The sequence below is a fragment of the Copidosoma floridanum genome, unplaced genomic scaffold (genome assembly GCF_036245765.1).
Source record: "Copidosoma floridanum isolate Cflo_tuat_1 unplaced genomic scaffold, Cflo_Japanese_pri ptg000021l, whole genome shotgun sequence".
Classification (NCBI taxonomy): Eukaryota; Metazoa; Arthropoda; class Insecta; order Hymenoptera; family Encyrtidae; genus Copidosoma; species Copidosoma floridanum.
In genome coordinates, this window is record NW_028321898.1 from 32197104 (window position 1) to 32210479 (window position 13376).

At 47.8% G+C, this 13376-nt stretch overlaps 1 protein-coding gene across 1 annotated transcript in view; it reads right to left on the minus strand.

Moving 5' to 3' along the window:
- Positions 1 to 2073, minus strand: part of NLG-4 (neuroligin 4) — a 70957-nt gene extending 68884 nt beyond the window's left edge. The window contains exons 1-3 of the mRNA XM_023390538.2: positions 1535 to 2073; positions 1290 to 1442; positions 751 to 926 (exon numbers count right to left, since the gene is read on the minus strand). Coding sequence (XP_023246306.2) covers positions 751 to 926; positions 1290 to 1442; positions 1535 to 1638 — 433 coding nt within the window. The 5' untranslated portion in view covers positions 1639 to 2073. The remainder of the gene's footprint in view (positions 1 to 750; positions 927 to 1289; positions 1443 to 1534) is intronic.
- Between the last annotated feature and the right edge of the window lie 11303 nt (positions 2074 to 13376).

Below are 13376 nucleotides of genomic sequence, written 5' to 3' on the forward strand. Positions count from 1 at the left end.
CGCGTCGATGCGCTCTCTCGGTCGATCATCGCGATCGTTAATCCGCATTTATCGGTTTAACGGATGATGAATTTAACGCTGGTACGTCGGGAGTACAAGTGGTACGGGCACGAGAGAGGCAGATAGGTCGAAGCTCGACGCATTAGCCGGAGATGACGAGGAGAATCGTTCCGCGAAGTGGTTGCGATGAGTGACTGAGTGAAAGAGGAATTGGGACCGGGAGGAGGAGGAGGGCAGGGCCGTAATATATACATCCAACCCGATGAAATGGCTCCGGGGAGGGACTGGCTAATCGATAAATCGATGTGCACGCGCAGATATACGGGATGGATATGAGCGTCGCTCCCATATTATATACGACTCCGTGCAAAATTCACGGCACCGGGAGTTTGCCGGGTAAGTTTGGCGTGGACACCGCTGAGCTCGCACCCGTGTAAAATTAAATTATATCGCAGGGAGGCGTCCCTCTCACTCACCCATCTGTCGGCTTATACCCACGATTGTAAAACTTTGATGTATACGTATATAGGTAATATCAACTCGCGATTAACGAGATGTAATGCCGTGTAATATACATGTATGGTACTGAGGGGTCGCAAGTACAATTATTCGCGTATAATGATGCCCCATTCGAACGGGCCATAGAATTCTCGGAGGGCGCCCTTTGATACGTTGCAAGTGAATAGGAGCGAGATCTTGGTTGAATGGGAGAGAAAGGGGATATATGTCTGTACGTGGAGAGAAACTCACCCATGGCCGGGGCATAAATGTTCAGGTGGAGGCAGTCCTCGCTCTGATTGCGCAGATGGGGCAGTGTCCTCTTGAGATACTCGAGCCTGCCCCTTGGCATGTGGTTGAGCACCTCCTGCTCGTCCGAGATGTCTGGCAGCTTTTGCGGACAGACCGGGCCCAGCTTGTCCGCCATCCTGAAAGCCCAAGGAGAAAAAAAAGGTGCCCCTTAAAAATTCATCCCTCTGGGATTTGAGATTCAACTCTTTTGGCAAACACGTTGTTACCCCAGCCGTACGTATATACCCAGCAATTAAAACAGCTAGCGAGAGACACGCCCTTTGAATTCTCGAGCAGTTTCGCGTCTAAGCCTCGGGGGCATTTGTCTCTCGGTTGCCGGGGCAATGAAAACAAGTAACGCCGGTGTACATTCACTCAGCGGTTACCATCAATAACTCGGCCGGGGCTTTGCAGAAGTGAAAGATTGGGGCCGTGGCTGTACTGCGGATCAAGGGAGTAGGGACACAAGAAAATGAATCGGTGTATGATTGATGACTCACTTGTTTCCGTCCCAGGGGCTCGGCGCCCGCGTCGGGGAGAACCGGTTGCCGCCGGTCGGTGGGGTCGCGTACGGCACTCCGAGGTACGCGTCTATCGGCTTGAGGTACTTGCTGTTCTCGAACGACACGATCAGCCCCTGTATTTTGCCGTATCTGCGAACAAAATAATCGACACGTTATACACTTTATTTCACGCAAGTTGTATATGTATATTATACACACACGATGCAACGAGCAGTAGTTACCTGGTCTGCACGATCCTCGGGTTGAGCTTGGTTTTGACGGCGAGGGCCCGTGCCCGGCGCGCCCCGAGTAGGAGCAGCAGAAGCAGGAGCAGCCGTGGCTCCATCCTGTGTCCTGCTCCTCCCCCTCCACCGCCCCTTTGGCGTCCACCTCCACCGCGTCGACTGCTGGTTCTTACCCACCTACTGCTCTCGCTTGTCGCTGCCGGCTGACCGCACGGCGATCTGTTCCACTTGCGCTCGCGGCGGCCTCATCTCGCGCTTGGATCTCTCGCTCCCGTCTCTGCTATTTCTGTGCTGCTCGTGCAGCTACGAGTGGGCTAATTAAACGCCCCTTTGGCCTCCTTTTCTTTTTTTTTTTTTTTTTTTTTTTTTTTTTCCTTGCGCGCACTCGAGGATGTCCTATCCGTTTGTTGATCCAATTAAGGCGGCATCATCTCCCACGTCCGGGGCACAATGGAAAACCCTTTCTCTCAAGGATCTACAGAATGTTTTTTTCCCAGTCGACGTGCCGTGCGAGCGCCCTGCTCGGCTTGTACTGCCAGTGCCTGGAACATTTCAGAAAAATAAAACCGATTGCTACCCCATCACTGCGTTTGAGTGTGTTTGGTAAGGGGCGATACTCCATATTTGCTACAATGTCATTAATCAGCGGTTAATTTTTTTTTCCTCATCACGTGCTTGGTAAAATCGTGCGCCTAATCGGTGCAACGGATCAAAGAACCCTCAACCCTTTGTGTGTCCGATGATTTTCCCTTTTTTTCCCTCCAGCGACGAAACTGGGGCACTGTTTGGATCTTTTCCGAGAGTATACGTGACGGCACGTGCACGTGTATGTTTTCGACACGATCGTGATAAAACGCGACAGTCCCGAAAGTCAATATCTCGATGATGCATCCCCCCCCCTCCTCCACTATGAGGAACAATTTGAGGGGCTTTCGAGCTGCGCGTCCAAAGTGTCGCGTTGCATCTGGGAAAAATGTTTCGCACCGGAGGAGCTTCGCCTCAGTGATTTATTGTTACTATTATCGATAACTTTACTGTGTCTCTCGCAGAAATAACATCGAAATCACGGAATATTCGTGACGTATACAAACAGTAATCCAGAAATGATGAACGCGCGACGTCGATGTTTATTTACAAATAAAATCAAGGGAGCCCATGTATTTCGACACTTTTTCCAAATTTATTCCAACGCCGATAATTCATCCCTGCGTAATAACGTACACCTACAAACGCGTCCCCTCGCTTGATTTACGGCCATTATCCGCAACTCGACGCGCAAGCCGGAGCTGTATCGATTATACCGTGCACTCGAGCCGCGATAGCTCGAAAATGATATTCGCGCTTGATCCCAGGGGGAGCACGACGTTTGCCCCGCAAAAACCGTATACGTGCACAAGGAGCTCAAAGAAGCTCCCTCGCCACCCCCTCTCGCGTGCATTAGCTCTCCCGTAAGGCAGCCTCTACTGCCCCGCGCTGTTTGCAGTGTATATAACTCACGTCCGGGTCGCTTCCTCCCCCTTGTTATTTTTTGAGTATGTGTGTACGTACTCGCGGGAATGGCGCGGTTTATTTGTTTACCGAGAACTCCCGGGTGCTAACGCGCTCGAATATGCCTGTCCCTCTTTTTTCCAGCAGTCGACACAACAACCGCTCGGTGGTGGATACTACCGAAATTACTCATGTACGTGAGAGCCGCGTGTTCGTTGGCCGATCAAAGTGGTCGGGAGAACCACGCGGTTGCAATTAATTTTCGAGAGCTTCGCGAGTACCCCGCATATACTTGACGAAACAGCAAAGTCTCGGTCTGCCGGGCCCACACGAGGGTTAATTACGAGCGCGTGGTCAAACATATATTTATCCGTGCAAGTGGCTCCGACACGGGCCGGGGTGCCTGCTCGTGAATATTTTTACCCGCAGCGAGAGAGATCCCGTGGATTATGCTCATGGGGGTGCACTAATAACAAAGCACGTGCACGCGACAGGGGCATTTTCGAGATGAATAAGCCTCCCGATCCTCCTTGGAAGGGAAAAAAAATGCGACGATGCGCGCTATAATGGAGGTAGAGCCTGTGTGGAGCACAAACTTTTTTTTTTTTTTTAATGAGTCTGTGGAATATAACGTAGTTGGAGGTTCGTAGCTGCCGTTGTTACACCACGGCCCCCACAGCAGCAGCAGCTTGTTAGCACATCCCAAGCAAAAATAGACTTGCAGGGTACTTCAAGCGCTCGACCTCGTCGTCAACGTCGTACAGTCTTCTTCCCTGCCTGTCGTGCTACCTTTTCTTCCCACCCCCCCCCCCCGGTTCCCGCACAGCCAACCTTATTTGCCTCTGTTGCCACGTCGACCAGAAATTTTTCGTTGCCATGTTTTTTTTTTTTAGCCTTTTCTATTAACTTTACTTTTTATTTATTTTTTTTTTTTTTATCGTGTGTGGCAAAGCGTTGTCTAAAATTGCATTGCTCCATAATTTACGCGCAAAGAGACAAGACACGCTACGTTTGTTATTTACTCTTTTGGGGTCCATTTCGGGGGATTATCATACTATAGTTGTACACTCGTGAAATATGGTAGATGATGCTGTTTCATTCAAACTCGGAGGCGTAATGGAAGATTAATCCAGCCCTGAGTGTGCGTCAATTACGAGTTGCTCGGCGTAGGGTTTTAGAATATCAGCATTAATTCACGCGAGGGCTAAAAGGGTTAACTGCCGGTGTACTCTCTTTGTGTGGCAGCCGAGAACCGTGGATGCACATCCCCCTACTTCCTCGCACTTATCACGTACATTACATTAGTACAAGCTTGGTTCGAAAAAGTTATTTTTATAACTTTTGGTAAATTAACACTCGTAGACCCTTCCGTGCATTGAAACAACACTTTTTCAGGCTACACTGGAGTAGTCGCGTGATGAGAATATTTCGAGTACCGTGGGGGCACCACTAGCCGGTTATTATTTCTCGTAAAAATCACCGAGTGCAGCTGCACGAGATAATGATTGCAAGCAATTTTCATGCTCTCTCCTCGTTGCTGCCCCTAGATTGTCTTACCCGTTAAAGAATATCGAAGAGAAAATAATGATGCTGCGGCAAAAAAAAAAAAAACAATACTGAAAGCACACGTTTGGATTGTAAAAAAAATCGCCAACACCCAAGATGGCACGCGTGAAAGATCAAAAAACGAGGCGAACGCAAAAGAGCCACCGGGGAAATAAGCCCCAAATGACCCCTCGAGTCGTAAATCCAGGGGGTTGTACGCTGCAAGTCATACCGGGCGAGTTCATTAATCGACAGGGTCGTTGTCGCGTTGAAACGACGACGGCGCTTCATTAATCGGTTGCCGTTAAGCCCCGTCAGGCCGTGATTTTTGGAAGGCAACAAACGGGGGAGGGGGTGGGCGCTTGTTGTGCCCCGTAATTACGCAAAGTTATCCCGGATGACGAGGTATACTGGCCCCCACCCGGGTTTGCTCAATTTATTATGCCATCGTAATAGTTTGGGCGTAATAGTTGCGGGCCGGTCGTAAACACGCTCTCTGCCTTTGCCGTTTAGCTGTTAGTTTTTGTGTAAATAACCCGATGAATAATACTTTATATCCGAGCAAATGACAAAGTGCATGGCCTCCCAGCCGTAAGTCGCGAACAATCGGCTATTGGTGTGGTCCTTCGAAAATCGATTACCGGAGTATCTGGCTGATCTCGAGGTGGCACAGTGTGTGGCTGTATCGAATTGCAATATAAGCTATCGGAAAGTAGCTCAGCGGTGACTCTTTTCTTTCTTTTTTCCTCCTTCTCCTGCCTCTTTCCCTTCTTATCGGGAAAACGCGAGTTCAATGAGACTTTGCTCCGAGGGAAAAAGTATCTCGCGAATTTGCTCTCTCTCTCTTTCGACGGATTCCCCCCTCGATTTCTTCTGGCTGATAAAAAGCACTTTGACGTGCATTACTCCGAAATAATACCAAAATGCATAGGTATGTACACACGCTGATGCGCGTTTCGGGCCCCAAGAAGATCTCCAAGCTATATGACGTATCGAGCGCCCATTGTATTCGCGAGCGAAACGCATAGGGGCTCGTTAGTTTTGCCATCAGCATGGCTCACATTTCTCGTTTCCTCCCACTCAACGTTTGTTCATCCAAAAGTTTTTTGCTTTCAATGCCAGGCGGGGGGTGGCTTAAGAAAATTTCTCAGAGGACGCGTCGGGAAAAAGAGCTTGGCGTACAAACGAAGAAAAAACAAAAAAAGGGCCGGCAGGTCATTAGACCTATCTCATTTTCTTCTTATCCCCAGGCTCTGCCACCTTTAAAACATTACGTTTTTGCAGCGACGGAATTATTTCCACCCCTATTTAACTTTCGCCTCGCTTCACCCGCTTATTTCAACCCCCTTCCCCCTCCTTTCTGCTCCTCTTCAAAAACAGCAGCTGCGCAATAACCTCATTTTCCCTGCACCGTATGCTCGCGTGAAGCCGTCCTTCCTTCCCTATACACATGTGTGGAGCTGCAACGAGCTTTGAGCCGAAAGTGCGCCTCGAGCCTGGCTTTGGAGGTGTCGACCTTCTTCAAACGAGTTTGGCACCAAGACAAAAAAAAAAAAAAAAAAAAAAAACCGGCACAGCTTCAAAAGACAGAGGCGCGTAGAGGTACAGAAGAATCGACGAGGGAGCGATCGTGTCAACTCCAGCGGCGGTGCGCTCAGTGGCGGCATTTCGAAAAATCCAAACGGCTTAATGGGGAGGGGGTGCGAGCTGCTCGAGTGCGCAATTACGCTGCTGACTCTGCCTGCACCAGACAGTAAGCGCGTGTCGCGGACGTTTTTCCCTCCCTTACACTCCTCTTTTCTTTTCTCCTTTCGTTTTAATGAAAAAACCCGCTTCATATTTTGTTTGCACATCAACTCGAGAGAAATTAAACGGCACCACCTACAGGAAAATCACTTTTTACGCACAGGCCTGTTGAAAGCGTACTAGGCGTCGCTGACGGAGTTTAGCTGGCATCAATCCATTCCTGATCCCTCGGGTGTTTTTTTTTTCCATAACTCGGTGGAGCTCCCGAGCTCGAAAGTGCACGAGTCTGGAGGGAGAGGAAAATAAGTAGTGGGTGACTGGCTGTAAAACGGGACGAGCCGGCGGGGAACGGGAGGAAAGAAGTCGGAGTTAAATTTTCCAATTTCCCGGCTTGTCACTCGCTCCCCCGAATATTTTTCTCCCCCCTCCCCGCACAACCACGTGCACACTATGCTACGTAGGGATGGAGGCTCGATCTCCAAGCCGGTCTTAACATTCCCGCAGGCCTTCGTCGCTTCTGTTCTTAAAAATATCACTCCGATCGGCCGCCTCCTTTGGTATGCCGCTAGTCGACTGTGATATTGCCTCTGGGCTGTCCCCCCCCCCCCCGCGGCAGCTGCCCGGAGGAGGAGGAAAAATCGGTAGCGTCGGAGAAAGGGGAAAAGGAGCTCGTGTGAAATATCGAGTGCAGTGTGTCCTGTATAGCCTTCTCCATTGTCTGTGTATACGTTTCCGCGTGCCTGGGCGCGCGGTCGATCGCGGGGGACGAAAGGCGGGCGTATAATATATACCACGTCGCTCCTGGTATTGCGGACATTCACTGGGAAATGTAAGTAAATCCAGCCATCGGAACTTGCCAAAGCGAAAATGTTTTGCTGTTTTTTTTTTCTGGAAGATCGCGTGGTTTGATGCTCGTCGCAAAAAAAATGGTGAGTTTTTTTTTGTGCAGTTTTGCTAAGGTCTTTTCTGTTACAGAATGAAATGCAACCTCTTTGCCATTTATAATTACCAAGTCCTAGTTTGTCGAGTTTCAATTAAAATCAAATGGAACCTTGTAAGGGATGGATTGGCCATTAATTACCCGAGGGAAGAGTTTTCACTAGTAACTAGAACTGTCGGCCAACAGTCAGGATCGAGTCGGGACTTCAAACTATCGTATAGTTATTGATTTTTTTTTAATGTAACGAATATCCCACTCAGCGAACTACTCAATGATGCTTTGTGATTCATTTGTATGTTGTCCATGAATGGATGATAACGAAGCTTCGATCTAGGAGCCTCATTAGCGCTGTTCAACTACAAACAATACCTCGGATAATACTCCTACTCGGTACAGTTTGCCTCAAAATATGATAATCACGTGTAACTCCTTTGCATCCTACAGGCTACTAAACCCGTAATTAGTTACAGTTGTATAACGCGCTTCACTTTACATTTATACCGTAGCAAAACTTTGCTCGTACTCGAGTGACATGGAAAACTAAAAAAATTAAAACAAAAAATTTTAAGCGAAAAAAGTTGTGTTGGCGCAAATTCAATGGAATACTCGCTCGGGGCGCTGAATCATGTAAGATAGTGGTTATAAATCTTGCAGCTTTTCGCGAAAAGGACATTTCAAAAAAGAGATGGGATTTTTTTTGTCTTATCATCATTTTTTTTTTTTTTTTCCAATCGTAAACTAGGGATTTGAGAAAAGCTGTATTCATGAGAATTCTGTATATCCATTAAAAAGTAAACAATGTGCGTATACCTAGCTTTAATTGTGTAATGTAAATAAATGTACGTTATAGGCCATTTTAGGGGCCTTTTTTAACAAAATTTTCTGCGGATCAACATTGTTGTACAACGGAGCTGTTAATTTATTAATTATTTTTAAATTAAACACGGGAGCTAAATAAAACAACGTAAACGATACGACGACGGAAGCGAGCACAAGACGTACGCTAATAGCGCTCTTGGGGAGAGAAAGCAAAGAAGTAATGAAATGGCTTTTGCGTGGACTGGTAAATAAATATCGCGAGAGCCTTCGTACACGTGAGATTCGAGAATGAGTGAGGGAGGGAGAGGAGTAATGTTATTGTTATTCACGAATGTACGAACGCGGGGAAGAAAAAAGGCAGCTTGCCCGGAAAAAAGGGTGGTTGGGGGTGGGGGGGATATCCATGTAAACAGAGGGAGGAAAAGAGAGATAAAAGAGGAGCCATAGTAGTAGCGGTGTAGTACAGCACGCGTAAGGGAGGAAAAAGGAGAAGTAAATTTGGGAGATTCCGTTCCACATCCTCGCTCCTTTTCTCTTTTCAGCTGTGCAGCCGGCGTCCCTCTCTCCGGCCGGCATCATTCGTCTTCTTCCTGGCCCCCCCCCCCACTGCTCCGCCACTAGCTTTTACGCTCTTTTCGGCCATTCCCCGTGCGCCCGTCCATTCCACTTACTTTACCCCCTTCCTCCCCCCCCACCGAGGCGCCTGCTGCAGCGCGTAGGTATTCACAGCTCGAATTGAATCTCGCGCTGGTGATTTTCTCCGTCCGTCCTCTTCGGCGTAATTCAGCGAAAATTTTCGTGTCGTCGCCGGACACGCTTCTACAGGGTCGCGACGGCATCGATTTGTCCTTTGACCTTCTCCTGCTGCTCTTTTTCTGCTCTTGTTCTACTTTTCACGCGACTCCGAGGGATGCAAGGCTTATACCTCTGGGCGAAAAACAAAGCGCGCCGCTCTTTTTTACCGTCAAAATTTTTCCGGAACAACTACGTTTCGAAATCAAAGTCGTAAAATTTTATGCGCCCGTTTGCCCGAGAGTTACGCGATGCAATAAGAATATGCTTTTTTTTTTACTGTAGTTGCGTGAGACGCGGTTCGTACGATTTACGTTATTGACGCTATTTTTACAACCGCTTGTAGTAAAAAAATTTTGCTGACATTTTTTTCTCCTCATTTTTTCACCCCGACAGCACCACATCTTACAAATACCATTTTCATGTTTCCAACAACCATGAGTTTTGTAATTTTTTATGAAAACAAATTATTACGGACTATGGTCATTACGAAATTACAGGTGATATAGGTTCTTTGTCAATTTGATTCTTTAATAATTATCAATAAATGAGATTGAATAGTATACGTTTACGTCATTTTAATGTCATGTTATGCAGTCACATAAAGAATAAAAAAGCTTTAGTCACGTGATGGCCAATAATGTATTTCCAAGATCATCCCATTTCAACAGTTGAAAGATACTGTAGCGGTAAAAAAAAAAATTGATTAAACTTCAATCGAAACATCACTTTGCCACTAGAACCAATTGATCTTGAAGAATACGTATGTATTCTACCTGCTATTTGCCAAAAATCACCATCTCAATTGCCAAATTCAATCCTCTTCCCGATTTCGACTGCGCCAGAGCGAAACATCGTTTGCTTGGAATATTGTCGCCATAGCTTCGTTCAAATTTGCACTTGCTCCTCTCCTACTTCTCGGCGCATCGAATAAGATCGGAGATAGCATTACAGCCCAACGTGTGTTCGCGCCCCCCTTGGAAAAAATCCTGCCAGTCTTGCGACTCAACCAATAAACCACTAGCACGGCAATCGATCCATTGCATTCCTGATGCGTTTTTTTTCCCCCCCTCCCAAACGCAACTCTGCGTGCCCCATTTCGTTCGCTCGCTCGACGCAACCTCTTAACGTCATCGCGTGTTTCGAGCAAAAAGCATTTTCATCGAATTCAGCCCTCTGTATCGCAACATCGCGCCGTTAACGAATTTGGTAGAAATTTCACCCATCGGTACACTGGTAATCGAATTCCGCGGTAATCCCCCCCCCCGCTTTCGGAGCCATATTTTTTTCATCACCGTCGAAATTTCCGTTCACGTTGTCCCCGTTATTTATCGGAAAATGCTTTCAAGGTAAATTAAATAAAACTCGTTCTATCTTATACGTATAACGCGTTGTAAAAACCCGACGATCAACGGCTGCAGGAGCGTGAATTATTACACCCAGCCACGCCCCTACCCCGACCTTTGGCTTCCCTCGCTTACTCCGAATATATTGTGTTCCGCGCGAAGATCGAGAAATTCCGAGCTCACTGTTTCAGTTGGAGAAACGTTGCGGAGGCGAGAATCCATCCCCCGTACGTCCGTCGCGGTCTGTATATACGTTTGAGAGGGGGTAGGAAGGGCAATTTTTCTCTTTGCCGCTCGCGACCCATTTTTTTCGAGCCATTCCTTCGATACCCCCTCGGCCCAATCGCGAAATCACGAGTGCGCGCTCGAGAGGCATTCGATACCCTTCGATCTCCACGGGCGCTTAAAGCCTGCCTGGGGCTTTAATTGCCGATCATATTAGTTTGGAGCTAACCCGGAGGGGTGCGGGGGGGGGGATCACAGCCATTTCGAGCCCCGATCGAGGGCATTTACGGCACGCCCCGAACGCCGGTTTAATCGAATATCCAATAAATACTGGTGAGCGATATCTAACGCGCCGGGCCTGCTTTCATCACCCCTAGCGTTAGTCTATAATATATATACATACATATCCCTGCAGCGCGTGCAACGCTCTTCACGCGTTTTTTTTCGTCCTTTATAAATTGGAAAATTTTCGATCTTTTACGGCCGGTGGATCCGTGAAGGAGAAAACAGGTGGGTCGGCGGGAGATAATCCGAGGTGGCGTAGACGGAAGAAGGGGGTGACGGGAAGGGAGGAACTTTAATAATTAAGAAGTTTGACGCGACGCACGTACGCCGGGCGCCTTCCCCGTAATCCTTTCCGGGGCATGTGTAAGGGGGGTGCAACGAGGGATCAAGTGGATTACTAGGCGCGCAAATCTAAATTTTCCGCTGGCTTCGCCTCGTCTATTAGCGGGAGGCCTTCGATCCCCCCCGCTGCGTCTTGCTCTGGAGGGAAAAACTTGGACACAAGTAGCTTTCCCCCGACTGTACTCGGTGCTGTTGCTAAGGCAGTTTACATTTCAAATTTGCGATCGAAGCCATTTCCATAATCGCGTTCAAACTTTCATTATAAATTTCATGCTCTTCCGAGAGGAGTTTGATGCATATATTTCCCACCCTCCGAAAAGAGAGTTTTTTTCGAAAAACTTTTCGGCGCGACTGATGGAAAGTTTTTCTCTCAATCACGTCAAATGGCTGGTTGGCGCTGAAAAAGGGGCGCACGCGGATAGGGAATATTCCCTGTAATTGCAAACAAATTGGATTGCCCGCGCGTGTGTACCTTTCACACCAGCCTGATTTTTACCCTCCCCCTTGCAGTCCGTCGACTGATATCAAACGTCCGCGTTGAATTTAAAATGTCGCTTACTAACCTAATTGAAATCGGTCCGCGAGCTCGAAAATCGATAACTTTTCACGCAGAATCGAGTTGGACGCTCTACTTTTTCGCGCCCCCCGAAGGTCTTGTACAAAGTTGGGGGAATGATAAGTTTTTCTGCGGCTAATTAACGAAACCGGGTTACCCGAGGTGGAATTCATTAGACTTACTTCGAGCGAATTTATCAATTTGTAAATTTATCGGTCCCAGAGATGTAAAAGATCGTCGTTTGCGGCGCAAGCGTTTCTCGGATGCTCTCCTGTGCCATTGTCAGGAGCTCAAGTATATATGAACTACCGAGTGGTCCAACAGCGATTCAAAGCCTTGATCCATCCACGTGGAAACTTTGATGACTCTATAATATGTGTATATGCATCAAAGGAGGTCGAGTGAGAAAAAAAAGTCGGAGCGAGCTTTTTTCGTCTCTCATATACGTATATATGTATACCTCGAGCGATCGATTTATCGATGAAGCTCGAATGAAGATTAATCGAATCAGAAATGGTGTCAGTGTCGCGCTGTTGCTCGTCAGCTTAGCTGCTTGAAAAATTGTTTTTCCCATCGGATTTTGCGCTCTGGCGCACACCTCGATTTTTGTTTGTCCAACTCAAATAAACACGGGAAACGCAAAAAATCGATACGCCGATGGCCAAAGATGATCAACCGAAAATAGTCCGTATCGTTCAACTTGGATGGAAATTTCGACGAAAATTTCGTTTGATCAATCATATAACCGAGGATATGTTTACGGCCTCCTCCGCGAGTAATGAGCTCTAATTGAAAAGTACGCGCCACGCGGGAGGGAAAAAAGAACGAGCAAGCCCCTCGCGCTGATTCGTTTCGCTCATTGGGGGGGGAGGGAAAAAATAAAAGCACATCTCATCCTGCAGTGGGTATATATACACCTTGGGGATCGATCGCCACCGAGTAGTATATGCTGATGGCAGCAGCGAGAAATGAGAGACACTCGAGAGCAGCTCCGGGCTACGCTTCGTTAATTTTTTTTTCCACCCCCCCCCTCCCCGTATCTCCTCGCCGTCGCGAATAAATATTTCTCCAGCCACGATTTGCGGGTCCTTTTTCCCCTACAATAGGGGCAGGAGGTATAGAGGATTCGTATTCCTCCAAGTTATTAATTATCAAGAGCGCGGCTCTTCCAATGCATACGCTTGGGATAATATTTGTCTCCCCCCCGGTGAAAGCGTTTCTAACGAAACGTCGATTCGCGGGTGGGTATGTTTTCCTCACAATTCAATTGAAAACAATGGGGGCCCGTCCCAACTTACGCCTCGCGACCTCTCGATGACTCTTGGGATGAGTCGGCGTTGGCAAGTTATTTCGATATGTCCCAAGCTTCCCGGCACGTACCCTGCCAGAGTAAATATTTAGCGTGCCACCGAGTTCGAGGGCGCTCGTCGAGGCGGGGTGTACTATTCCGTCGCCCTTCCCTTCCGCACTCGTGGCGGATGAAAAAACAAGGAGCTCTTCGCCGGAGACACGGCACCCCTGGCTTATTAGGTCGCGGCGGAAAATAAAAGGACGCCGAGAAAATTGTTTCACCCCCACCCCAGTATTCTATATCAAGCTCATTCTAATCAGGCCGTCATAATATTATTCGCGCTGGCAATTACGTGATTTGATGACATTATTCACGGGGACGTTGATGCTTTGACAAAAACACACCCTAGCGCGTATAGTATATTAAAAACAGTGGAAGCTCGTGGGGGGGTGTTTCCCACCTCG